The sequence below is a fragment of the Urocitellus parryii genome, chromosome 5, assembly GCF_045843805.1.
Source record: "Urocitellus parryii isolate mUroPar1 chromosome 5, mUroPar1.hap1, whole genome shotgun sequence".
Lineage (NCBI taxonomy): Eukaryota > Metazoa > Chordata > Mammalia > Rodentia > Sciuridae > Urocitellus > Urocitellus parryii.
The window spans coordinates 180750812-180775702 of NC_135535.1; the positions used below are offsets into that span (position 1 = coordinate 180750812).

Here is a 24891-nt window from a genome sequence, read left to right on the forward strand (position 1 = left end):
TTCCAGGTGGTTTTCTGTTCCTTCCAGCTGGCAATATGGCAGGCAGGCTGGTACATTGTGGAGGACACAGCAACCTGGGAGCTGGGAAATCGGGCTCTAGTCCTGACTCTGCCACTGACTGAACTTGGAATGCTGGAAATGAGGCTGACCAGGCTACATCTAGGGAAAATGACAACTTCATTCTTCATCCAGGAAAGTAGCTCAGCTCATAGCATTGACCAGGAAAGGAGGCCCTGAAGGTTTCTGGGCCCTTCCCCCACATCCCTGTGCAGAGACTTCAGCCCTCTTCCATGAGCTCCCTTCTTCAGCCTCCAAACAAAGGAAACAGGAGCTTTTACCAAAGTTCGGAAATGCAGTACCCTCTGTCTAGGAAGGCATCTTTTGCTCATTTGGATGGAGGAAGAGGGGGTCAAGGTATAGCTCCTTTCTTTTTTTTTTTTTTTTTTTTTTTTAAAGAGAGAGTGAGAGAGGAGAGAGAGAGAGAGAGAATTTTTAATATTTATTTTTTAGTTCTCGGCGGACACAACATCTTTGTTGGTATGTGGTGCTGAGGATCGAACCCGGGCCGCACGCATGCCAGGCATGGCGCGCTACCGCTTGAGCCACATCCCCAGCCCATAGCTCCTTTCTTAAGAAGACTTTTTTTTTTTTTTTTTTAGAAAAAAAGGGACAAACAACCTTCACATCCACATGTAAGGGCTTAGTGAAATGAAGTGTGGCAGAACTACACAATGGACCACTATTGCCACAGGATAATAAGAGAGATCACAAGGTACTGCAAGAAAGAGGAACCCCAATGCGGTGTCAAGCAAAGCACAGACTATACTGAGTATGTCCAGTAAAATCTCTTTTATGTTTAAAAAGTAGGTATCTCTTTTATGTTTAAAATCTATGCATGCATATGTGTACATATTTGTGCACGTGGCCCACTCACATTAATAGTGGAAAAGTGCAGCAACTAATGATAGGGATCCCTGGGGCTGGGATAACAGGGGATTTTCCCTTTATGCTTTATACTATTATGAGCTATTGAACTTTTTATTTTTTTTACAAGTGGTATTAGTTTAATCAGCCCAAACAATAAAACATATTCCCATTCTGAAAATAAAATAACTATTCTAGATAGATGCAAAGTCCTATTGGCCCGCAGAGAAAAGCAATCAGGATAAAAATTACCTTGCCCTAAAAACACACCGAAAAGAAAAAAAAATACATAACTAGCTTGGGAAGGAGGAAACACCAGGTCTATGTTTTAAAGATGCGCGCCCACATCCCTCCACACGTAGCAAATCTCCACTTCCCACTTTCATCCTAGATCCTCTTCAATCCATCTTCTTTCTAGAAATGTTAATAGGAATGAGAAGACTGTTGATATTTATTGATATCCGTTGCTATTTATTGAGCATGTATTGTGTGCCAGGCACTTTGCACATATTCTTTTCTTTTGTCCTCATGACATCACTCTGAGGTAGGTATTATTACTATTCCCATTGGCAGATAAAGGAACTAAGATCAGCTCAAGAATTCAGCCCAGGCAGCATAACTCTAAGGCTGTGATTGTGCCCATTTTTCTCTAAGCGTCCTTCCCAGATGTGCGGAGTTTTTGGTTTCCTCTCGTGCTCTGGAAGAAGGTTTCAAGGTCTGCAGTCTCTGTCCACCTCTTCTTGTCTTCACCAATTCTGGCCACTGCCTTCTAAGTTAAAACAGCTGGCCTACCTCTCCGGAGTCCAAAGCTAAATGTGATGCAGCCTCTGCCCTCTATCACCTCAAAGGGGAAAAAGACAGAAACTTCCACCTTCACATTCCACATCCAGCCAGAGGAAGTGCGGTGACAGGTGAAGTGTTAGGTTTCCCTTTGCCATGGCATCCTCAGGAGACCTTCCTTAACAAGGTCTCTCCAGCAGCTGGGAATACAGCTGGCATGGTGACTGGCCACCACCCAGTCTCTCTCTGGTGCCTCTCACTCATATTTGCCGACCCTGAACCCCTAAGCTGTGCCAGAGAGCAGCTAGGAGCAGCCTGAGCATTTGCAATGACTAATGGACATCACCTGATCGCTGTTCAGGCCCAGAGGGCAAAAAGAGGCCCAAGCTGGGAGGCCCAAGTGCCGCAGTCTGGCTGGGCACAATCAGGAGCCACTTGTCAAAAGAAACTAACTTTATTTTTAGAACCACACACACCAAACAAAACAGCTCCTCAGGAAAAACCCTCAGAGCCCAACTGCCACCACCGGCTTCCCACAAGCCTCTCCCCCTCCCCCACTCCTCCTGCTCTTGAGGCCGATTGGCTGGGTCGTGTGGGCGGAGCCAAAAAAGTTCCCCAATGAGCAGCTCCGTGGTCTGAAAGGGCAGGGAAACAGCCCAATGAGCATCACCGCAGAGGAGCCAATCAGCTAGAAGTTGCTGGGGCGCTGTGAGCCACTCATCAGCTGGAAGTCTGAAAGTTTGCTGGGGCCCCTTCGGCTGTGGCTCTCAACATCCAAGACCAGAGGCCTTCACAGACCCTGTGTGAACATCATTCCTGCTTTCTAAGCAAATAAGTACTGGTGTGGAGTGTAAATTGGTACAACTACTTTGGAAAATATTTTGAGAGTTTCCTCTAATGCTAAACTAGTGTACCCTAGGACCCTGCCATGGCTCCCTGGTACATGGCCAGCAGCAATGAATGATTCTATGTCTACCAAAGATACGTATAAGAATGTCAACAGCAGCTTTATTTCTCATAGCCAAAGACTGTAAATTGCCCAAATGTCTGTCACATAATGAAGAAGCCAGGGTCTACTCACACAATAGAATACCACCTAGCAACATGGGAGGACTTCACAGTCATAAAGCTGAGTGAAAGAAGACAGAAAAACACATGCTATAGGGTCCCCTGTAAGCAGGGAAAATGAGTCTGGTGATGGGGGTTAGACTAGAGGTGACTTTGGAACAAGAGCTGACCAGGGGAAAGGAGGCTTCTGGAGCCTGGAATGTTCCACATCTTGGCCTGGGAGTAGTTACAGGGGCATTTACTTACATAAAAGTTTATCATAATGTATATTCAAGATATGTTAAGTTCACTAATTTTAAGTAACACTGCAACATGAAACGTTTAAGAAAACATCTTAACCACACAGACTCTAGTGAGGTTAATTTCTCTAGGCTTCTGGGAAAAGCAAGAGAAGAGTGGTTTGATGGCATGGTAGATGGTAGAATTATGAAGAGACTTTTCCTTTTTTGTGGAGCTCAAGTAAGACTGTGGATGTACTGTTAAGAAAAATAATTTAAGACTTCATGTCAAATTTTAAGACTCCAAATCATATGAAAGAGGCCTCAGAAATTCTAAGAACACTAGTCATAGAACCGGATGCCACCAAGAAGGTCAGTGTGGCTAAGGGGACCTCCATCTCCCCAGTCCCTGGCAATGGTTCCCCTGACCTCCTGACAACCCTGACCCCTCACCCACCAAGCCCTATGCTGAGCTTTGGTCCCTCTAGCTGCTCATGTTCCTCATGAACCACGGAAGTCACCACCCCTCCCTTCCCAATGCCCTAATCTGGTCACATTCCCACCTTCATCCCTCCAAGCTTCAGGGATGTTCCTGGATGTCACCAAGTCCATCTGCAGCTGGGGAAAGGGTTGCTTGATTCACCCTGTCCCCATCACCAGCAATCAGCATGGCAAGGCTGCCCAGGTTCCAGCCAGGAACCTAGCTCAGCAGAGCAGTGTGTGGGGGCAGGGATTCTCCCAAGGCACTCTGTCCTACATACACCTATTCAGAAAGGGCAGGAGCCCTGCAGCCCACAGGTAAAGCCCGAGTTCACTGACTGGTCAGACAAGCCCCTCCCAGTCCAACCCAGCCAGACACATCTCCCACAGGCCCACCCCACAGGGCCACCCTCCAGGGACCTATGCCTTATCCCAGTCTCCCCAAGAAAGAGAGTACCTCTTACCTTCCTTGTCTTTGTACCTGGCTTCCCCTCCACCCCAAATGCCCTTTCCCACTTAGGGACTCCTGCTTGTCCTTCAGGACACAACGCAAGGGTGCCATTCACAGGATGCCAGGCTCTGCTCACCCTTCTCTCTTCCTATTGCCCTTGGTTCCTTACACATTGCCAGAGGAGTTTCTTAGTAAAATCCCTGCCCTTTCCTGAGATCTTATGTGCCAGGCCATGGGCAGCCTGTTACCTCTGGAGTCTTCCCCCCAAACCTCTATGGGGTGAGGTTGGTCTCACCCCCATTGTACAGGGAGCTGGGCCAGATCCACACCAGCCTCCCTAAAGGCAGCAGCTGCATCGCCTCCTCTTTCCCTCCACAACACCGCCGCTGGCCCAGGAAGGTGCTCAAAAAGCTCCAAGAGAAAGGAAGGGAGGGTGGAAAAAGGGTCACAGGTGCCTTCTACCTGTCGGTCACCAAATAACAGGTTATCGCCTGCCACTTCAGACACCTGTTCCCATACTCAGCTCCCTGGACTATGTCTAAGATGCCATAAAGCCAAGGCCATTGACCCAGTGAGCAGGGAGGTGAGGAGAACCCAGAAGACCAGTCTCAGTAGTATTTACTTCAGGTGGGCAGCAAGGAGGGAGAAGGCAACCAGAGTCTGAAGGCTGGGTGGTGCCTGGGCCCCAGGTGACTATCACCTGGCTTGTCAGCCAAACAGGCACACACCCAGGGCAAACACCTCCCCCTGGGTGGTCATTCTTAACATTTTCAATGGACATGTCCTAAAACCAGCCCAATGGGCAACTCTTTCCAGTCTGGGATAAGGAAGACCCCCGGCCAGAGTCCAAAGAACCAACACAGGGCTCCAGCCTAGATCCTCAGATAAAGAGGCAAATGGAGACATCTTAGAAGAACCCACCAACTTGGAGGCCCCACTGCACTTCTTCCCTAGAGAAGGACGGGTAACCTGTCCCTGGCTTTCCCTGGACCTACAGTCAGACATGCTGGAGCCCCCATCCCTGCCAGCTGGGGCAGGAGAATGGGAATCAGTACTTACCCGTGCTATGACCCGACTCCTCCACTGATGGCTGGGTCCAGTCTTGGGCCTTGTCGATGTGAAATAACTTCAGATCATCTTCATCCAAAGCAATGTCTCCCCAGAAGACAGCTAGGAAGGAAAAACGAAAGTGGTTCAACTAAAGCTGGAAGTCAAGAAAATGAATTTACAAAGGCCCCAGAAGGTGTGGGATGTTGAGGAGCAAACTCTAGAAAAGACAGTCCCCCCAATCAAATCTCTCCCTGAGCAAGTTGGGGGACTCAAATTGCTGGCAGAGAAAGAGGAACGGCAGCTATTCTGCACATGAAAGCCATGGGGCTAGGGGCCAACATCCATGGGAATCCAGATCCTTGGTCTACAAGGCATTTTGAAAGGCCCCCAACTTACCCTAATTCTAGGCAACTTTGGGTAAAGCTGCCATATAAAGAAAGCTTTTTCTCTTCTTCGGTCCCCAGGATATAAACAACAAAAAAAAAGCATAATGTCATCACTCATACTATTGTTCACAATATCTGCTGCCCTTCCCCAGGGGAAGATTATATTTCCCTGCCCCATTGATGTCAGGATTGGCCACATAACCTGTGGTGACTAATCCAGTGTGCAAGGAGGCCTTATGAGTTAGCACATGATTCACCATGTTCTCCTTTCCCTCTCCCAGAAGACAACAAGGCTCTGCACAGGGTAAGCCCACCCTGGGATCTCCAGCACAGATGATGTGAAGCACAGGCAGGGCTTGTCAGGAGGATGTGCTGCCCTGATCTGAGGTCCATGTGTTAAAGGCTTGGTCCCCAGGGTGACACTATTGGGAGATGGTAGAGCCATTAAAAGATGGAGTCCTATGGGAGGGCTTTGGGTCCTAGGGATGCTCTTGAAGGAGACCCTGGCCTCCTCCTCTTTCTCTTTGCTCGCTGGTGATGGGGTGAGCAGTTTTATTCCACATGGACTCCCACCATGATGTGCTGTCTCACCACAGGCCCAAAATAACAGGGTCAACCCAACACAGACTGGATCTCTAGTACTGTGAGCCCAAATCAACATTTTCTCTTTACAAGTTGATTATTGCAGGTATTTGTTACAGTAACAGAAAGCTGATTGTAGCGTGGATGGAGGTGGGGGGAGAAAAACTTGTTTTTATAACCCTCTCAGATTCTGGAACATTTGTAACTAGAGCACAACTTTTTTATCCTGATTAATACAGAAATTGCTATCAAAGGTGGTCTGGTAGTATAATAAGAACCCACTATCTTTAGGCCAGCTGTCAAGGAGATTGTTACTAAAGGCTGAAAAGAGGTGATGGATGTTTGCAGTGATGAGGCATCGGGTAAACTGTTGCCTGCATTAATTTGGAAGGCAGATGATGGACTGAATGAGCATATGGCTTTAAGAGAAGGGACTGAAACTCAGAATGTTAATTGCCTGCTTTGGTTGCTATTAGCTATGGTGAACAAGGTCCTAAAGAAAGAAACAAGCTCAGAAAAGAACTGGACAAAATTTATTAGGAATAAAACAAACAAATAAACAAGAAGTGTGCAAAAATTTAAGGATTTGGAGAGTTGAAAGAGCCAATCTCTTCTCAAAATGAAACAATAAAACTGAGAAGTTTGAGTCATAAGGACTGATTAAAACTCAGCTTCGTGGTATAGGTAGGTAAGAACACTCATCCACTATTAATGGGAATGGAAAACTGGCAACTTTATTTAAAAAATGAAATATAAACTCATCATAAGAACCATAAACCCCATTCTTAGTGATCTTCCCAAGAGAAATGAGAACAAATTCATACAAAGACATATACTCAATATTTGTAGCATCCTTATTCATAAGGACTTGGGGGACTCAAATTGAGGGTAGCCTCAAACTTAGAACAATCTAGATGTCCGTCAACTGTTGAACAGATAAATAAAATGTGGCGTAACTATACATTGGAACATCATTTAGCAATTCGAGGGAATAAACTGTAGACATGTACTACAACATGTATGAATCTCAAAAAACATCATTCTAAGTGAAAGAACCATATGCAAAGGACTACATGTTAAATGATGTTACTTACATGAAATGTCTAGAAAAGGCTAATTGATAGAGTGAGGAATATTAGTAATTGACTAGGACCAGGGATGGGAATAAGGATTGACTACAAATGAGCTTGAGGGGGACTTTCAGGCTGATGAAGTGCTCTAAAATTAGATTCAAGAAATTGTTCAATTTACTAGAATCATGGAATTGCACCCTTAACAAGGGCAGAATTATACAGTATGAAAGTTACACCTACAGGAAACTATTAGAGGAAAATAAACTCAACCTTGTAGCAAGGACCAATCAGGATGGTGCCTAGTAAATCCTTTCCATTGAAAAAAGAAAGGTATAAGTAAAGGAGACTAATCCTGAAATTCTCTCACAGAAGATTAATAAGAGCAAAGGAGCAGAGATACCTGGCTAGGAAATCACTGTGTGGCCATGGTACAGAGGTGGTCCACACAGACGTGAAGGTGACCAACATCTTCAGAACAGCACAGTGCCCAAGGGGGCCCTAGCATGACCACAAGAGACCTAATAGTTGTAGGGCCTTTTGCAACATTTGCCCAACATGATTTCAGCGTTTTTATGGAACCATGACTATTCTTGCCCAGGCGTCCCCTTTCTGTATGGAAATGTCTGTTACACTTATCCTATTTCTGATCTATCACTGAATATTGAGTATAAATGGGAGGGAGTGAGCATGTAATTCTATTTAGTTTTGTTTTGTTAGTTTGCAAGTCTCTGGAGGAAGAGGAGTCACCTCATGACTCAGTATAGAGGATCACAAGACGGAGGACTTTGAGGCTGGTTTCAAGACTGCACAGGACTTTGGGGTCTCCCCTGTGGAAGGATAAATACATTGTGTATATGGGAGAAGGAAAGAAAATATTAATCACCAGAGGAGAGGAGATGAATGATAGAATCTATTATTGTTTGTAAATGTATTCTTTCTCCTAGATAAATATTTGTGCTTCCACATCTCTCTGATGTCGGTTTTCGCCATGTGATTTTTTTTTTTCCTGGGTATTGAAAGTGAGCGAAGTGACATGAGTCACTTCTAAGCAGAACCTCTGAGACCTGGCACAAGGTTTTTCATGTTCCCTTTTCCCACATCGATAGGAGGATGATTCATAAATGAGTGGCTCCACAGGCTGGGACACAGAGTGAAGATATGAGATGAGACATAGACCTCTGAGGCGATGACACAGAGTTGAGAGAGGTAGGGGCATTCAAAGTACATGCTTTCGAGATAGAAAGATCTGGGGTCAAACCCTTCTGTTGCTATTTAAGAGCTGTGTAATCTTAGGAAAATCACTTGATCCCTTTGAGCTACAGTTTCCTCATCTGGAAACAGGGTTGGAAATACCTTGTAAAGTTGTGTGAGATGAAATGAGATGAGATGTGTTGATTACTCATTAAATGATTGAGCATTCAGTCCAGGACCTGGCCCACAGGGAACACTGGAGGTAATGAGTGGTGCCACTCTAATTTTCACTGAGTTTGCCTAGACACCTGTCTCTACCCTGCTCCCTTTCCTTCTCCAGAAGACCCTGCCCCCACAAGGCTTAATTCAACTCCCATATTACTATATTCTTGAAGAAGGAAGAATATAATAAAAAATATTAACCCTTTTCAAATTAATGTGTATATTTAATACACTTTAATACAAAAATCACAATAATTTTTATTATTAAAAAACTGATATTAAATTTCATCTGCAAAAGTAGGTGATAACGGTAAGAACAAGAGGACCAAAGAAGAACTGGTTTCATCAGACATCAAAATGGGATAAAGCTTCAACCATCCTGCCATGCAGAATAGTCCGAAAGCAGTCTCTAGACTATATAAGAAGACTCTGTGATTAAATGAGGTTTCGTTAATTTGTGGAAAGTAAGAGATTAATGAATGAATTATGTTAAAACAAATGGGTTAGCTATTTGAGGAAAAATCAAGTTGGCTTTGAACTTCAAATAAAACACCAAAATAAATTCCAAGTTAAAAAATTTAATCAACAACTGGCTCAACAATATTTAGAAGCAAATGAGCTAAATTTATACAGTCAGGCCTCTGTATCCATGGGTTTTGCATCTATAGATTCAACTGAAAATGGATCAAATATATTTGGAAAAAACAGTGTCTATACTGAACATGAAAAGATTATCTTTCCTCTTATTATTCCTTAAACAATACAGTATAACCACTACTACATATTTACACTGCCTTAGATATGAGAAGTAACCTAGAGATTATTTAAAGTATACAGGAAGAAGTGCAGAAGATTGTAAATACTATGCCATTTTTATAAGGGACCTGAGAACCCATAGATTTCCATATCCAAGGACAGTCCTGGAACCAACACCCCATAGATACCACATGACAATTTGCACATTTATCACACACAGCTATTGAATTCTTACTAAAAGGCAAACATGACCCGTGCCAGCAGAAGACTCACAAATTATTTTCATCATCTCTTCCATTTCCAACTGTTAAAAGTGCAGTCCACAGACCTGCAGCATCAGCATCATCTTGGAGCTTGAGAGAAATGCAGAATCTCAGACCCTAGACCTGCCAAATCAGGATGTGCATGCTAACAAGATCCCTCAGGTAAATCATATGCACATGACATGTTGAGAAGCACTGAAGCAAGGGACTAGAGACAATCTCCAACAACTGTGACCCTGGTGTCACGGGCTCACCACCATCTCTCTTATGCATGTCATGGCAGAGCAATTCTCCGTAGAGATATAGAATTTGAATGGAGAGGTCACAGGAAGCAACTCAAATGCACAACAAGGAAATTGCCCTCCACTCCAACACTGCCTGGCTGCAGGGGAACCTCAACCTGCAATTCAAGTCACTGCCATCAGGTGGAAGTGTTTGCTTAGGAAGCTCTGGCTCATAAATAAACATCACTTCAGGAACAGATAATGAAACCCAATAGGAAAAATGCTTTTCAGAAATCGTAAATAGAAATCCTTAGAAATTAGTCAAATACAGTTGAAAAACTATTATATAATAAGTATGGAAATACCATATCTTCTCTCAGGGGTAGGCTGATATTTAACAAGTGGCTGGGAGAGTGTTTGCTGATGTCCACCATGGCTGATTTCAGAGTCACTGAACATGGAGTAGGAAAGAGGTATGCACAGTTGGCCTTCACAAGCAAGTAACAGCCAGCTCCAGCACATGACTCTAGTGACAACAATATGGGCAAAGTACCTCATGGTCTCCAAGCTCTGTTTCCCCCATCTGATGCCTGTGTGTGTGTGCCTGACCCCCACAGCTGCAAAATATAGCCATGCTCTGGGCCTTAAGTGCAGCCCCACCCCTCAGTGCAGCCCCACCCAGGATTTGCACAGCACCGCATCTTGTCCAATCTGTCCGTCCCCATCTACAGCAGAAGCATGCAGTGCTCACTGTTATCTCTGGGATCAGGTCAAATGTCTTCTACAGATTACCTAAATCCATCCTTCCACGGTATGTGAGGAAGCCTTGCTTGCTCCTCCTTCACAGATAGGCAAACAAAGCCTCATCTCTGAGAGGGTGTAGGACTTGGCCAAGATCATGCAGGCAAGAACAGGCGTTTGAAGTCAACCGAAGTCTCTTTGATTCCCAAATCAGAACCCTCATACCCCGAACCAGCACTTCCCAAACTTTTACATTCTAAGAGGTTTCTGAAGAATGCTGTGTTAAATCGTGTTCTTTCCTGCAGGACTACTCAGAGCCATTAAAATCCTAATGACTATCAGGATGCCAGAGAAAGGCTGAAATGCCTCATTTCCCAACATGGTTGCCCCTGGAATCTCTTTTCACTGAGATTATTCTCCTAAGGGACAAATTTCAAAGACTGCTGAGCTACTCAGCAATGCTCCAGGAATTACAGACTCCTGGGACTAGCAGGGGCCCAGCAGGTAAAAGGGTCCCATCTCCCATCTCCCATCTGACATCTGAGCAGTCTCTTTTGACACACATCCAGAGACATGGAGTTCACATCCTTCCTTTTTTTTTTTTTTTTTTTTTTCCCAAATACAGTGTTTGGATCTTCTCTCAGAAGCAAAGCATGGGAGGGATGAAAAGCCACCGTCTTGAGCACCAGCCACACGCAGGCTCTTGGCCTCCTTCTACCTTCCCATGAGCCAGACAATCAACACATCACTGGCTCCACTTTTCAGGTAAAGAGAGGGCTGAGCCAGCTTAGGCAGCTTGCTCCAGCTGAATTCTGAATTCTAACTTACTCGCCATGTGCCTTTGCTATCCTCTACACAAAGTCCCCCTGGGTGACCTTGACAAGGAGGAGTGACAGATCCCAGCCTCTGAGCTGGAATTAGGAAAGGACTCCCTGAGGGGTGACACTTGAGTAGAAGGATGACACATGAGCAGAAGCTTGATGGTGGCTAATAGGAGGAAAGGTCATATGAGCCAAAGAGATAGCACATGCAAAGGTCCAGAGGTGACAGAGCAAGGCTCTGTCAGGGCAGGGGTTGAAAGGGGGCAGTGAGGGGGACAGCTGGAGTGGGGGATCCAGATGCAAGGACTACGGAAGATGGCAAGAGCAAGGTAGACATGAGGCTGCAGGAACAGAGGCTGGGCAGGGACATGGAGGCTCAGACACAGGGAACAAGTCCCAAGGCTGTTAGAGCACCTAAAGTGGAAGGGTCAAAAGGAGTCCCTCACTTTGATACAGCACTTCACAGTTTGCCATGGCTTCCATGTACACATCCTCCTCCCTCCGACTCCCAGCACCCCAGCATTCAGCACAGGGCCTGGCACTGACCCTCAGAACATTTTAATGAATGAACAAGAAAAGAGTGCTCCTTGCAGCAGTCCTAGGGGAGGGAAGGTGGGCCAGAACCCTGATTTTACATGGGAAAGTGATGCTTAGGGAAATGAATGAACAACACATATGGGAGTCTATATCAAAGAGGGAGGGCCTCAACTCAGACTTTTTGGGCCCAAACTCCAAACCTAGAGCTTGTCTCTCTGCCCCACCCAGATCCAGTTTCTAGGACTTAGACTCAAGGTGAGGTCAGCAAGAGGTGCTCTGTTTGCAGAGGAGCTTCCTGTCTGGCAAAAACTGGACAGTCTGGCAGTTGCTTAGGACTGGGTAGAGGAGGGGGGTCCTGGAGGGTGCTTTACAGCCCTCCCCAGTGGAAATTCCAAGAGTCTTGGGGCTGAGGAATCCTGGCAGTGTTGAATGCAATCAGGTTCCTGATTGGTGGCCTGCAGAGCTGCGGTGTGGGGTCTGTGAGGCAGGGAGCAGCCCAGGCAGTCAGAGGGGGACTCCTTCAATTCTGCTGCCACCTTCTATGGCTAACTGCACCCTCCCCAAGACTCAGCTCCCTGGCTCCCAGAACGGCGCAGGCCCAGCGCAGCCCCTTGCAAGACGTTTCCAGTGCATCCTGGTCACATATCCTACACTGTCCTGGGTTCACTCCAAAACCAAGGGAGACCTCCAGCAGGTACCTCAGCTCACTCACCTCACCTCACCTCCACCAATCAGTCCTTTCCTGGTTTTCACATCTACACTTATAACTTGGGGCTGCACTGAAGTGTGGGTGCTTTTCAAGTCACTTTCTACTTAGATCCTAACCACAGGTATTCCACAGTGAGGGTGCATCTCAAATGGTCTACACTGGAAGCTGTGAGTGACCTTGGTCAAGTTGACCTTCAGTGTCATTTTCTTCACCGGTATAATGAGACAGCTGAACCAGCTTGGTATTTCCGAAGGTGCTATGCACAACCCACAAGCATTAGAAATGTCTGAGAGTTGATAATGCAGACCTCCAGGCCCCAACCCAGAGTTATGAAATCAGAATCTCTGGGGCCAGGGCCCAGGAACATACATTTTAAATGCAAGCCCTGCCTCACCCCTATAGATCAGGAACATACACTGAAGTTCAGGAACCTATAGAGCTGATGGTCTCTGTGGCCCCCCCAGAGCCAACGATTAACTTCACTCTGATTTTAGAGAAGTATTGTGCCTCTGCCTGGGCCTGCTGCTTGTTCACCCAATAGCAAGCCACTTGAGAAGCAAGGAAGAACCTCACTAAAGTTCCTCCAGGTAGTCACCTAGAGATAAGCCTAGGTTATTGGAGGTACTAAAGAGGAAGCATGCAAACCATTGGAATTCCTCTCAGGAAACAGGCGGAGGTGGGGTGGAGGGGCCAGAGGCGGGGAGAATTACAGGGAAATCCTACCCAGAGATGCATTTAGTTCACTTCAAGTTTCCAGCGGAGGGATTTAACAGGTTTAAAGCAGTTTTCTGTGAATCTTTGTCGAGGGAGTGTATGTACAAACAAACAGGGAGGGTTTTTTTAGTAAAAAGTTAATCGGCTTAAAGTGTGCAACTAAATAAGCAAAGCTTACATTAAAGTGACTCACAGAGAAAGGACCCCATGGAAGGAAAGTTCTAGGAAATACAATATGGCCTCTATGTTCTTTTGTAGTTCCACGCTATAAATATTCATGGGACGGTGTTAATGGGGTCCACAGCTCTATGCAACCACAATAGTTTTTTTGTTTATTCTCAGGACCATGAACTTTGAAACCATGACCCTAAATTTCAGGACTCTGCATTCAGGCGCAATTGCAGAGCAGGAGGGGAGAGGTTCGGGCTTGCAGAGGACAGAGGAGAGGAAAGGGGCGAGTGTGAATCACTGCCTGGATCTTTGGGTTGAGATTAAAGGGTAGGATCTGTTTAGTATGGGAAGCCTCCTGTCTCCAGGATCCCCAGCTGCTCCTGGGGAAATGGCCTTCTTGAAGGACGGATGGCTTAGTTATTCGAGCATATGGCAGAGAGGAGTGGGAAGTTGTAAATATTTTAATTGGATCAAGCAGATTTGTTGCAAGTTGTATATTGAGACTTAAAAAACTAATTTGAATCAAGGAATTTCTAAGATGGGGAAAATTTAAAAGTCATCTAAGGGATGTCCTTGTTTTCCATATGAGAAAACGGGCCCAGGAAGGCCAAACAACACACTCAAAATATCACATGTAGAGACTGTGTCTGCCAAGTCTCTTTACCACACCAGAAATGACAGATATGACTATCATGTGCCTTCTCTTACCCACTCTTGCCCAGGACAAATATCCCCAACTGTCCATTCAACCTGGACACAGCCTCTGAGTCCATCTCAACACAATGCCTGCCACACAAGGGCCAGCACGAATTGATAGAAATGGCAGGAGTTGAGACCTATTGTCATTCATACCCTATGTCATACCAGCAATATCCAAAGCCTATTATCTATTTATTCTAGCTATTCAAAGCCACTTAAAACGGAAACTCTACTGCAATCTGTATGTGCACATTAGAAACCCTACAGGACCTAGGACTCCACAGATTCCTGTGTTAAAGGTCGGTCAGGACCTAGGAGAGCGCCCTATCCAGCGGCATCCTATAGAGCAGTTCAAGAACTGATCACATCTCCAAAGAACACCCAGTACTGCTCTCTGACCTAGTGGACATCATCCTACTTTACAGATGAGCCACGAGGGTCTGGCTGGTGCCTAGGCTGGTGGCCACCTTGCCTCTTATCTCACATCTTCATCTGTATGTCACAATATGGTTGCACCAATATATTCCAGAGCCATGCCACAATTCAGCTTTCTAAGAACTTGGCTCAACAAATATCTGCTCAGTGGGTGGAAAAAAAAATATGTACCAGATTGGCATGGGCAGGTGGGACATGCAAGGCTATTGAAGTTTTATAGCTCCAAATAGACTTCATTGCACATGCCAGCACTACTCAATTGATGGTGTCTCTTTGAGCACTATGAGGTGACTTCTTGAACCCACGATCAATGAGCAATGTCTGCCACTGGCATGGGGAGGTGGGGAGGTGGCAGCATTGTATGTGCCACACATTTGCCACTTAAAAAATATTGTAAAAATACTGAAAAATTTCAGCCTATGTAAATGAATATCTGTGTCAAGTCCTGAGCTCTGATTTCAGTTATTCTTTGTCTTATTCTCCATCCTCTCTGTTCTGCTCTGTGCCCAGGGAGATGACTCCTGCTATAGGTTTCATCTTCCAATTTCCTGCCTGCTCTGGCTTCTGGTTGCACTCAACGAGAAGACTCTGGCAAACTAGAGAGAAGAGGAGACCTTTTTCTGCTCTGCAGGCCTGGCAGTAGATGCTTCTCTCTACCACTTCCCCTCCCACCTGGTTCCAGTTGTAGGAATGCTGCTTCCTCCCGTCCCTTCCCTACAGGGTAGCTGTCCAGTCTCTAGGTATCTCACCTCTCTTATTTAACCCTGTGTGTCTAACTAGTCCCTTCCCTAGTGTCTCTTCATCGGAAACATGGGGTTTAAATTCTGTTTCCTACTGGGCTCCTGACTTACATAGCTATTCTAAGAAAGTCCTTCCATTATTTCTATAGCTAAAAAGGAAGATGGGAACAGGGATGACTACTTCAGTCTGAAACGATGCTTTTCACTGCTTCATTCCAGCAGAATATGACTTTCTACCATCTCACACCCGCTGTGTTCCCACAGTGCAAGCTCATATGGGCTCCTCTCAATAATGGAGACAAGGATTCAGTTTAGGTCCTAAAAGCCAAAAGCTTCTTGGATTATAATTTTCCTCTTATGTGTCTGATTCCGGGACTAGGCAATCTCATAAACCCTAATATCTCCACTGTGGAATGATCTTCTGTAGAGCCATAAATTATGAGTGTAATTACGCATGACTCGTTCTGATGATGAAGGCCATTGGAGACCCTAAGTAGTGCAGAGAGTGGAAAGATACAGTAGGAGTAGCACCAAGGAGGCCTAAAGTCTACCTCCAATCAGACCCATAGCTACTCATGTGCTCTTGGATAAGTCACTGCCCCTCTAGGCCCTCAGGGTTCTTGTAGGAAACACAAAAAACCTAGAATAAACAATTCCATAGGCTCCTCCCAGCTCTAACATTCTACCAGCTTTGACTCAAAAGACTTTATATCGTTCAGGGCTGGGGTTGTGGCTCAGTGGTAGAGTGCTCGCCTAGCATGTGTGAGGCCCTGGGTTTGATTCTCAGCACCACATAAAAACAGATAAATAAAATAAAAGTACTGTGTTCATCTACAACTAAAAAAATTTTTTTTAAAAAAAGACTTTACATGGTTCAGCTGGTTAACTTTTAGAAATGGTAGCAGCCTCTTATTATCTTGACTGAATCTTCTGCATAAACGTCCAGCAGTTTTGGTCTATTGTGGCAGAGACTGCTTCATTGCCCACCAGCACATTTTCTCTCCTTCTTCTATACTAACAAAACCTCTGATTTTTAGTTCCAGGCCTTCCAGAAGCAAGATCTTCCAGATGCCCACATCTGGGCACATCTACAGCCAAGTTCCAGACAGTGAGATGAGGTACAAAGAACAAATGGCAGCTCCTGGGAATCTTCTTCTTTGTCCCCCTACCCTGCGCCCACCCTCCCACCCTCTCTCTCTTTATTTTCCATGGCTCCCATGTCTAGATGGTGCCTGTGATGGTTTGAGCACTGTACACCATCTTGGACCCCAAAGACAAGGGCCTCAAGCTAGGGAGAGTGGAATGGTCAGTGGGGAAGGGTTTGGGTCCTGGAGGACCTCCTGGGGATGAACGGCCATACTGGCCCCGGACTGCAGTCCTCCAGACTCTGATGCTCTGATGTGAGAGAGAAATAGACTTCCTGCTTGCTGAAGCCACTCCCCCAGCTACTGATATACTGCCTTCAGCCCCCAATCTATCCTTCTTCGTCTTGCTGTGTGGTACTGGAGCTGGGCCCTATAACCTTTCTCCACCTGCTGGCACAATGTTAGGTTTTGTAGGTGGAGGGCACTGCGGGGATACTGCATGCAGAGAGGACTTCTCATCCTGATTCTGGTGAGCTCGTCTGTCTTACTTTATAAGAATTGCTGCTGACAGTGTTCAGGAGAACCATTGGTACCAACCTTCAGAGTTTTGCCAGTCTCCAATGGACAAATTTCTACTGACCAGTCTTTTCCTGCAGTATGGTAGTCCCTCCCTCACCATCTGTTATTTCCCTCACCATCATTGTTTCAGTTACCCACCATCACCTACGGCCTGAAAATATTAGATAGAAAATTCCAGAAAAAGACAATTCACAAGTTTTAAATTGTGCAACTGTTCTGAATAGCATAATGAAATCCTATGTCATCCTGCCCCATTCCTGCTTAGAATGTGACTTATCTTTTTGGTCAAGATTTTGGTTTGGATATGAGATCTCTCTCAAAAGTTCCTGTGTTAACGCAGGAGGTGAAATAATCAGATCCGGAAAGTTATAACTTAGTCAGTGGATTAATCCACTTAGTGGACTAATAATTTGAATGGATTACTGGGTAAATGCAGACAGGTGGTATGTGGCTGGAGGAGGTGAGTCATTGTGGGCATGCCCTGGGGATTATCTCTCTTCTTCTGGCCCCTCCATCTTTTGCTCTGCTTCCTGACTGCCATGAGTTGAGTAGTTTTCTTCTTCTACCCTTCCACCATGATGCTCTGTTTCACCTCAGGCCCAGAGCACTGGAGTTGGCCATCCATGGATGAAATCTTTGAAACTATGAGCCCAAATAAACTTTTCTTCCTCTAAGTTGTTCCTGTTGGGTATTTTGGTCACAGCAACAAAAGCTGACCAACACATCTAGCATATCCATGCTGTATACGTTATTGCCTCACTGGTCTCTTAGTAGCCATCTCGGATATCAGGTGACTATCTCAGTATAACAGGGCTTGTGTTTAGTAACCCTTATTTTACAGCCTCACCCTCTCTTGTGAAGTTAGAATTTCAGCCTAGAGGGCCTCAAAGCAAAAGTAGTGATGCAAAGGAGGCAGCAGGAAATAAAACACAGGACAGACTACCTCTGGTACTACATAGCAATGCTTCAGAGTACGTCACAGGAAGTGTTGAAACATCTCCCCTGCAGATAAGTGGTGTTATGGCTTGGATATGAAGTTTTCTCTGAAAGCTCATGTCGGAGACAATGCAGGAATGCTCAGAGGTAAAATGATTCGATTATAAGAACTATAACCAAATCAGTGGATTAATCCATTTGATGGTTTAATAATTTGAAAGGACTATTGTACAGGGTGGTAATTGTAGGCACGTAAGGCAAGGCTGAAGGAAGTAGGTATCTGGGGTGCGCCCTTGGGGACAGGATCTCATACCCCTGACTCCTCTCTCCCTCTCTCTGCTTCCTGCACTGTGTTCCTCCGTCATACCCTTCTGCCGTGAAGCTCTGCCTCACCTCAAGGTCCAGAGTGAGATTGAACCTCTGGAACTGTGAGCTCGAAATATATATTTTTTCCCCTCTAAGTTGTTCTGACTGGTGTTTGGGTACAGCAACAAAAAGTAGACTAACACAAAACGAGGGTGGGCACTGTTTCTCAGCAAACTTGTCCAACCTTTTTAAAAAACTTATCTGTACCTTTCACTGAACTTCACAGCCACACCCTCTGTTGTGAAGTTAGAATTTCAGCCTGGAGGGGCAGGCTGGGTAGGCTCCCTCCCTGGTAGTTGTTCCTTTCCTCTGCTAGTCATGCTTTCCTTCAAGTTCTCTTCTCCTTTAGCAGTCAGTCCTCTTCTGTGAGTTAACAATTATTGATATTAGGTTTACTAATTACTGTTCAAATTACTGGTGTGATTCCATTCCCCCAACTGGACCCTGATGGACACAGCCAATGAACTTGGGTCCATTATTAGTGATTTCATCTTAACTGATTCAGCCATATTAACCTTCATGGGAAAAAGTCAGTGAAAGGTACAGATAAGTTTTTTAAAGTGTTTTTAAAAAAAATCTTCTCTCCAAAAATTACTAGTGGCAAATAAGGCAAAAAAATTTTAAAAACTAGAATACAAAGTTTTACTCCTGATGGGAATGTAAAGGAGTCAGATTTTTTTTTTTTATTTGTAGATGGACACAATAATTTTATTTTATTTTTATGTGGTGCTGGGGGTCAAATCCAGTGCCTCACGCATGCTAAGCAAATGCTCTACCACTAAGCCACAACCCCGGGCCCAGGAGTCAGAAATTTTTGAAGGGAGATTTGATTGGTTTTGTTTTTGCAGGGGCAGGAAAGGAACCCAGGGCCTTGGCAGTGCTAGGCAAGCTCTCTACCACTGAACTAAACTCCCGGTCCAAAGGGTAGTTTAAAAAGCTCTAAAAGCAGCTATATTCCTAGCAGTTCCACCACTAGGAATCTATCCTAGAGAAATCATTAGAGATGCACATAGAAATCGAGCTACAAGGATGATCCAGCATCATTGTTTATAAAAGCATATTTGCCAGGGGGAAAAAATCTGTGTGCCCAACAAAGGAGATTGGTTTAATAAATGATGATGCATCTATGCAATCAGGTACAAAACAACTTAAATGGATGCTCTACAAGTGCGTTTATTACCTATCATAGAAAAAGGTTCATGGAACTAAGAGAAAGTGAAATAGAAGAATGGTTCAAAACAATTGTGGGCAGTATTTTCAGGGAAAAAAATGTTAAAAATGTTCATAGAAAAAATCTGGAAGAAGATAGAATAAAATGTTAACAGTTACTTCTAAGCAACAGGATTACTGAACATATTTAGCCCTTGCATATTTGCCATGTACTTCAGAAAAATGTTTCATGTTAAAACATAATCTCCCTTTCCTCTCCACCTCAAGGGTACCTTAATGCTTGCTGAACATATCTGGATGACTTAGTTCATATTTCAACCATGACCCTGAGGCACAGCACAGCTCAGGATCCCTTCCACCTACAAAACTATGATCTTTTCCTTCCCTTTCCATCCTCAAGGCCATAAGCCAGTCTTCATGTTCCCAAGGCCAGGATGACTGGCGGTTCCTCTGCTTCCTGCTTTTGTGGATCCCAAGCTCTATATCCTTCAGTACAACAGTCCCCTGCTCAAAGCCCAGCAACAGCTCCCTATTTCCTTAGGGATATGTTTCAAATGCCTCAGCTTGACATTCACCGTTCCAAGCTTAGTTCAATCTTGTCACTGCTATTCTGCAAAGTAAACCAGAGTAAACTCCCAGCTCCAAACAGATCCCAAACACCCCTGTGGCCTCACCTTTCACAATACCTGAAATGCCTTCTCCTGCATCCCAGCTCTTCCAAATCCCATCCATTCTTTCAGCCAAGCTCAGGGGTTCCCACGTTTTTCACTGGGAGACCTTCTTTAATTGTCTCACAGTGATTTCTACTTTTTCTGAATCTCTATGGTATTTTCTTGAGCACCCGCCAGGGGCTAGCACTGTGTCAGTGACTGGAAAACCAAATGAGTCCAGTTTCTCACTCTGGGAGTTCATTATGCAAGGCGGAAATAGTCGCTGAGCAAGTCACAGCAACTATACTACAGTTCTAGGTGTAAAAAAGTGCTATGCTGAAAAACAAGGGTGAAGAGTGATTTAAGAGAAGGGGCCTGATTGTGACTGGAAGTGACAGCAAGATGAGTCCTGGAGGAAGAGTTGGAGTTCACCATGTGGACAGTCAGGGGATCTTTGCAGGCGGGAAAAGAACCTACTTGAGACACAGCATGATCAGTAAGGAGAGGGAGGCTGAGCAATGACCAGGGCACACAGGGCTGAAGACTGCTCTCCTACCAAGTACACTGGAAATCACGAAGGTGTCCTAAGGAGGTCCAACTTTGCAAACATGCTCAGATATGAGTTCAGAGAGATCCCTCTGCCTACAACAAGGAAACCAGATTTCCTGAGGCAAAAGTGGCATCAGGTCAGGCTCTAATACAGGCTCTAATGCAGGCTGGTGGGGTCTTGGACCATGGTGGCAGTAAGGATGCAGAGAAATGGACAGACTCAATTTTGGAAACAGAACTGACAAGACTTGGGTTGGACTGCATGACACAGGGAGAGAGAGTCAGGTGGCCAGGCTGGTGACCAGACCACCTGGGTGGACTCTGGCACCTGTGACCATGGGGTCCAGAACTTTGTGAGCCATGGAGGACACGATGGGAAACCAGGCCCAGATCAACAGGGAGATGACAAGTCCAGGGACATGAAAAAGAGTTTCAGGAGGCAGGTAGTTTGAGGCTGTTTCTGTGAGAACAGCTCAGAGGACTCGCAGCAACTCTAGGCTAGGAATCCAGGTGGGAGGAAGGGGAAGAGGCTCTGTGCAAATTGCAGGATGAGGTGGAGATAAGTGGCCCAGCTGGCGGAGCAGCAAAGACCTGGGCTGAACATCAACACTCAAGTGCTCATGCAGGCGAGCTTGGGAATATTTATTGGTAATTGGCAGAAGTGGTTAGAGGGTGGCGTGATCACAGATAGGTCCATAACCAATCAGCAGGAAAGCTCGGTTCCTGTTGCTATGTTTGCATCCAGGCAGAACTGGATTATGAGCAGGCTGAGGGTACCAGGATAAACCTGTTTATATGCATTGGTTTATCTGTCATCCTCTCCCTGCTTCATGGGTGAGAGCAAGCGAGCAGTGGAAGAAAACATTATCACTTGCCACATGCTGCAGATCCCCAGAGAACTCTTGGCAGTCCTGAGAGGGAGAAATAAGTATCTGCAGGCCACTGAGATTGTCACTTACAGGGAAATTCTTAAGTAGGGAATAATAGGAATACTAATAATAGCAAGGAGAAGAGCTAACAATGAATGATAGCTTGCTAAACACATTAACATTTAATCTTCAAACAAACCCATATGATGGGTTTTCATATCATTCCCTTTTTTCAAATGAGGAAACCTGAAGCTCAGAGAGGTTAAGAAACTTGATCGAAGCCAAATTGATAGTAAGGGAAGAGATGGGCTTCTAGCCTTGGGTTACCTGATGCCCAAAAAGAGTCACTTGCAAGGTATTTCATTGCTTCTGCTCTTGAAACCCAGAGCTTCCTTGGGAAACTTGATCGTCTAGGTTATCTAGGGGAAAGAGCATGGCTGGACCTGACACTCAGGCACTGCCCCTGGGCCTTCTGGAAGAAAGATGGAGGAACAGAGAGAGGGACAGATTATTTCAACATCCTGGGTTATTCATTATTATTCTCAGTGCTTTGGGACTGAGAGTACTTTGAAGGCCAGAATTCTCTCATCCTTGTCAGATTCCTATGCTAAGGGCAGAGACAAGGTGGTACATTATAGTAGTCTGGGGAACAAATACACAAACATGACCTGCAGACAAGGCGCAGTTTAGATGCTTGTTTACTGTGGGTAGCAGAGTTGAGAAAAGATAGAGGATCCAAGTTAGGACAGGCCACATGGCCTGGAGTGGAGAGCAGGGATTTGAGGTCCTTGTTCTACCACTTCCAAGCTCAATCCTGGGCAGGGCCAGCCCAGACTGTCCCCTGCACAAGCACCCAAACCATTTCCTACAATGCCTGCGAAATTACCTGAGGCCAGGCCATGTCCTAGGGGCATCCACATAATCTGATCTGTTTGAGAGATCAGTAGAGGGAATGGAAGGAAAGGAGCTTTGTAAATTATTAGTTGTAGCCAGAATCAAGGAAATTTGGCAATGGGAGGGTTAATATCTTCATTTTTCCTCTTGAAAACCATTGGTGAGAGCCAAGTCTTCTTGGTTTGAGGACCCGTGAAGTTATAGCTTCTCTTCAGATTGAGGGGCAAGGTCTCCTGGGAGACCTTGTGTGCCACCAACAATGTGGTATAGGCTGGTGCCTGGAGCTCTTTGGAACCTGAAGGCCATAGGAACCTGCTTTGGGAAGAAAAGTGGCCAGGAGGCACATCTCCCAACAACCAGGAGCTGGTTTCTCAGGTGGGACCAGATGTCAGTGTCTTGGTGATACAGAAACTCTCAGCCTAACCGTCCCCAAGGAGGCTCCCAAGCTTCTAGGTAGGTTTCAGTTTGTAGGTCTCCAGATATAGAGGAGCTACCTGTGTCACTAATCAACATCAAACTCCTAAAACATCATCGGGCTTTGGTTCTTCAGATATTGGGTTTCCTGCCAGCTGGAAACCTTGTTGGATTTCTGCAGGATGATGATAATAAAAACAAAAGTATTTACAAAACATCTACCATCTCCAGGCATTATTCTAAGTACTTTACCTATATGAATTCATTCAATCCTCATAGTAACCCTATGTGGCAGACATTAGTATCTCCATCTTGTAGATGAGAAAACTGAGTCTCAGCAAGCTTAAGCAGGTTTGCTCAGAGTCCCACAGCTATTAGTGGCAGAGCCAGGACTTGAACCTAGGTGAATGGCCTATAGTGTCTGCCTGCTTCGCCCCTGCTGCCTTACAGGAACAGAAAGCAGTGGTGTTTACGTGAACCAATTCATCCATACATTTTGGGGACCATGACAGGTTCTTCAGCAGCCCCATGTAATTCTAGCAATGAATCTATGCTAAGAATATGTAGCATATTTATCAAATGCTTCTATCTGCTATTATCAATTATCTTTTATACCTCAACAGCCTGCTAATAGGAATTTCTATTAACCATATAATACAGATGGGGAAACTGCAACTTAAAAGGTTGAGGAGTTGCTCAAGGTCTCACAGCTAGTAAGAGCCGAGAAGGAGGACCTAAATCAGCCTGATGCCAAATCATGGTATGGAACCACAATGCTGCCACAAGGTCCTTGTCCTTTGTGGACCTGGCTGGAGCCAGGTACCCTAACAACCATAGCCCAGGCAGGGGAGCACCATGAGGGTGTCCGGAGAAGCAGTGGTCAGCCAGATGTTCAAAACTGACCACAGAGGTGCTGGGGAATGAAACGCCTGGCTGACCTGTCTATACTCAGCTTCCATCTCGGAGCATCTTCCTGCTCAGGCAGCCAGCTGTGTCAGCACAGGCAGGAGCCAGGGGCAGTGTCGAGGTCTGACAGGTACATAGATCATCAGTGCAGAGCTTGGCATGTGCCAGAAGCCCTGCAACTGGGGCTTTGTGGGTGGCTCTGCAATAACGTTACTTCCCCTCCTCCTGTCTCACTATGCAGGACAAAGGAAAGGACACTCTTATGACACACATGCCACCTCGAGGAAGAGGGTTGTTATGGTTTGGATGTGAGATATCCCCCAGAAGCTCACATGTGAGACAATGTAAGAAGGTTCAGAGGAGAAATGAATGGATTCTAAGAGTCTTAACTAATCAGTGATTTAACCCCCTGACAGGGATTAACTGAGTGGTAACTGAGTGGCAGGGTGTAGCTGCAGGAGGTGGGAATTAGGGCGTGGCTTTGGGTATATATTCGTATCTAGAGAATGGAGTCTCTCTCTGCTTTCTGATGTGAGCTGCTTCCCTCTGCCACACTCTCCGGCCATGATGCTCTGTGTCATCTTGGGTACTAAGGAATGGAGCTGGCCTTCTATGAACTAAGACCTCTGAAACTGTGAGCCCTCAAAAAAACTCTTCCTCCTTTATAGTTGTTCTGGTCGAAACTTTTAATCACAGCAGCAAAAAAAGGGGACTAAAACAGGTGTGCAAATGTCAACCACTGCACCTCTGGGTACAGAAAAAAGGAAAAATGGACTCCACTGCAAGACTTGGGGACCTGGACTGGGTTGTAGAGTGCTTTCCTAGCACTTGTGAGGCACTGAGTTCAATCCTCAGCACCTCATAAAATAAAAAAAATAAATTAACAATAATAAATGTATTGTGTCTGTCTACAACTACAAATATTTTTTAAAAAAGAGAAAGATTTGGGGACATATCTGTGATGATGTCAATGTGGATTTTGTGTCTGCAAACATGGGCTCTGTTCACAGGGAGAGCACTGGAAGTTAAAGAAGCATTATTGTCAGGTAGAAAGTCCAGGCCCAAATCTCAGTTTCCTCTAAGGCAAAACTGTGCTGTGTGCTCTGGGTGCAGTGTTGAGGGTCACGGGTGGAGTTCTTATTATCTTTACCTCTCAGAGCAGCCCCATGTACCAGGCATGCTCCCCAGCCCAGTCTCCCCTTTTCTAGACACTGCTCACCCCGTGTGAGTAGCCGCCA

The 24891-nt window shown here is 45.4% G+C and overlaps 1 protein-coding gene across 1 annotated transcript in view; it reads right to left on the minus strand.

Moving 5' to 3' along the window:
- The window catches only part of Tll2 (tolloid like 2), a 118434-nt gene that overhangs the window by 87023 nt on the left and 6520 nt on the right, over window positions 1–24891 (minus strand). The window contains exon 2 of the mRNA XM_026394813.2: window positions 4981–5091. Within this exon, the coding sequence (XP_026250598.2) occupies window positions 4981–5091 (111 nt within the window). The remainder of the gene's footprint in view (window positions 1–4980; window positions 5092–24891) is intronic.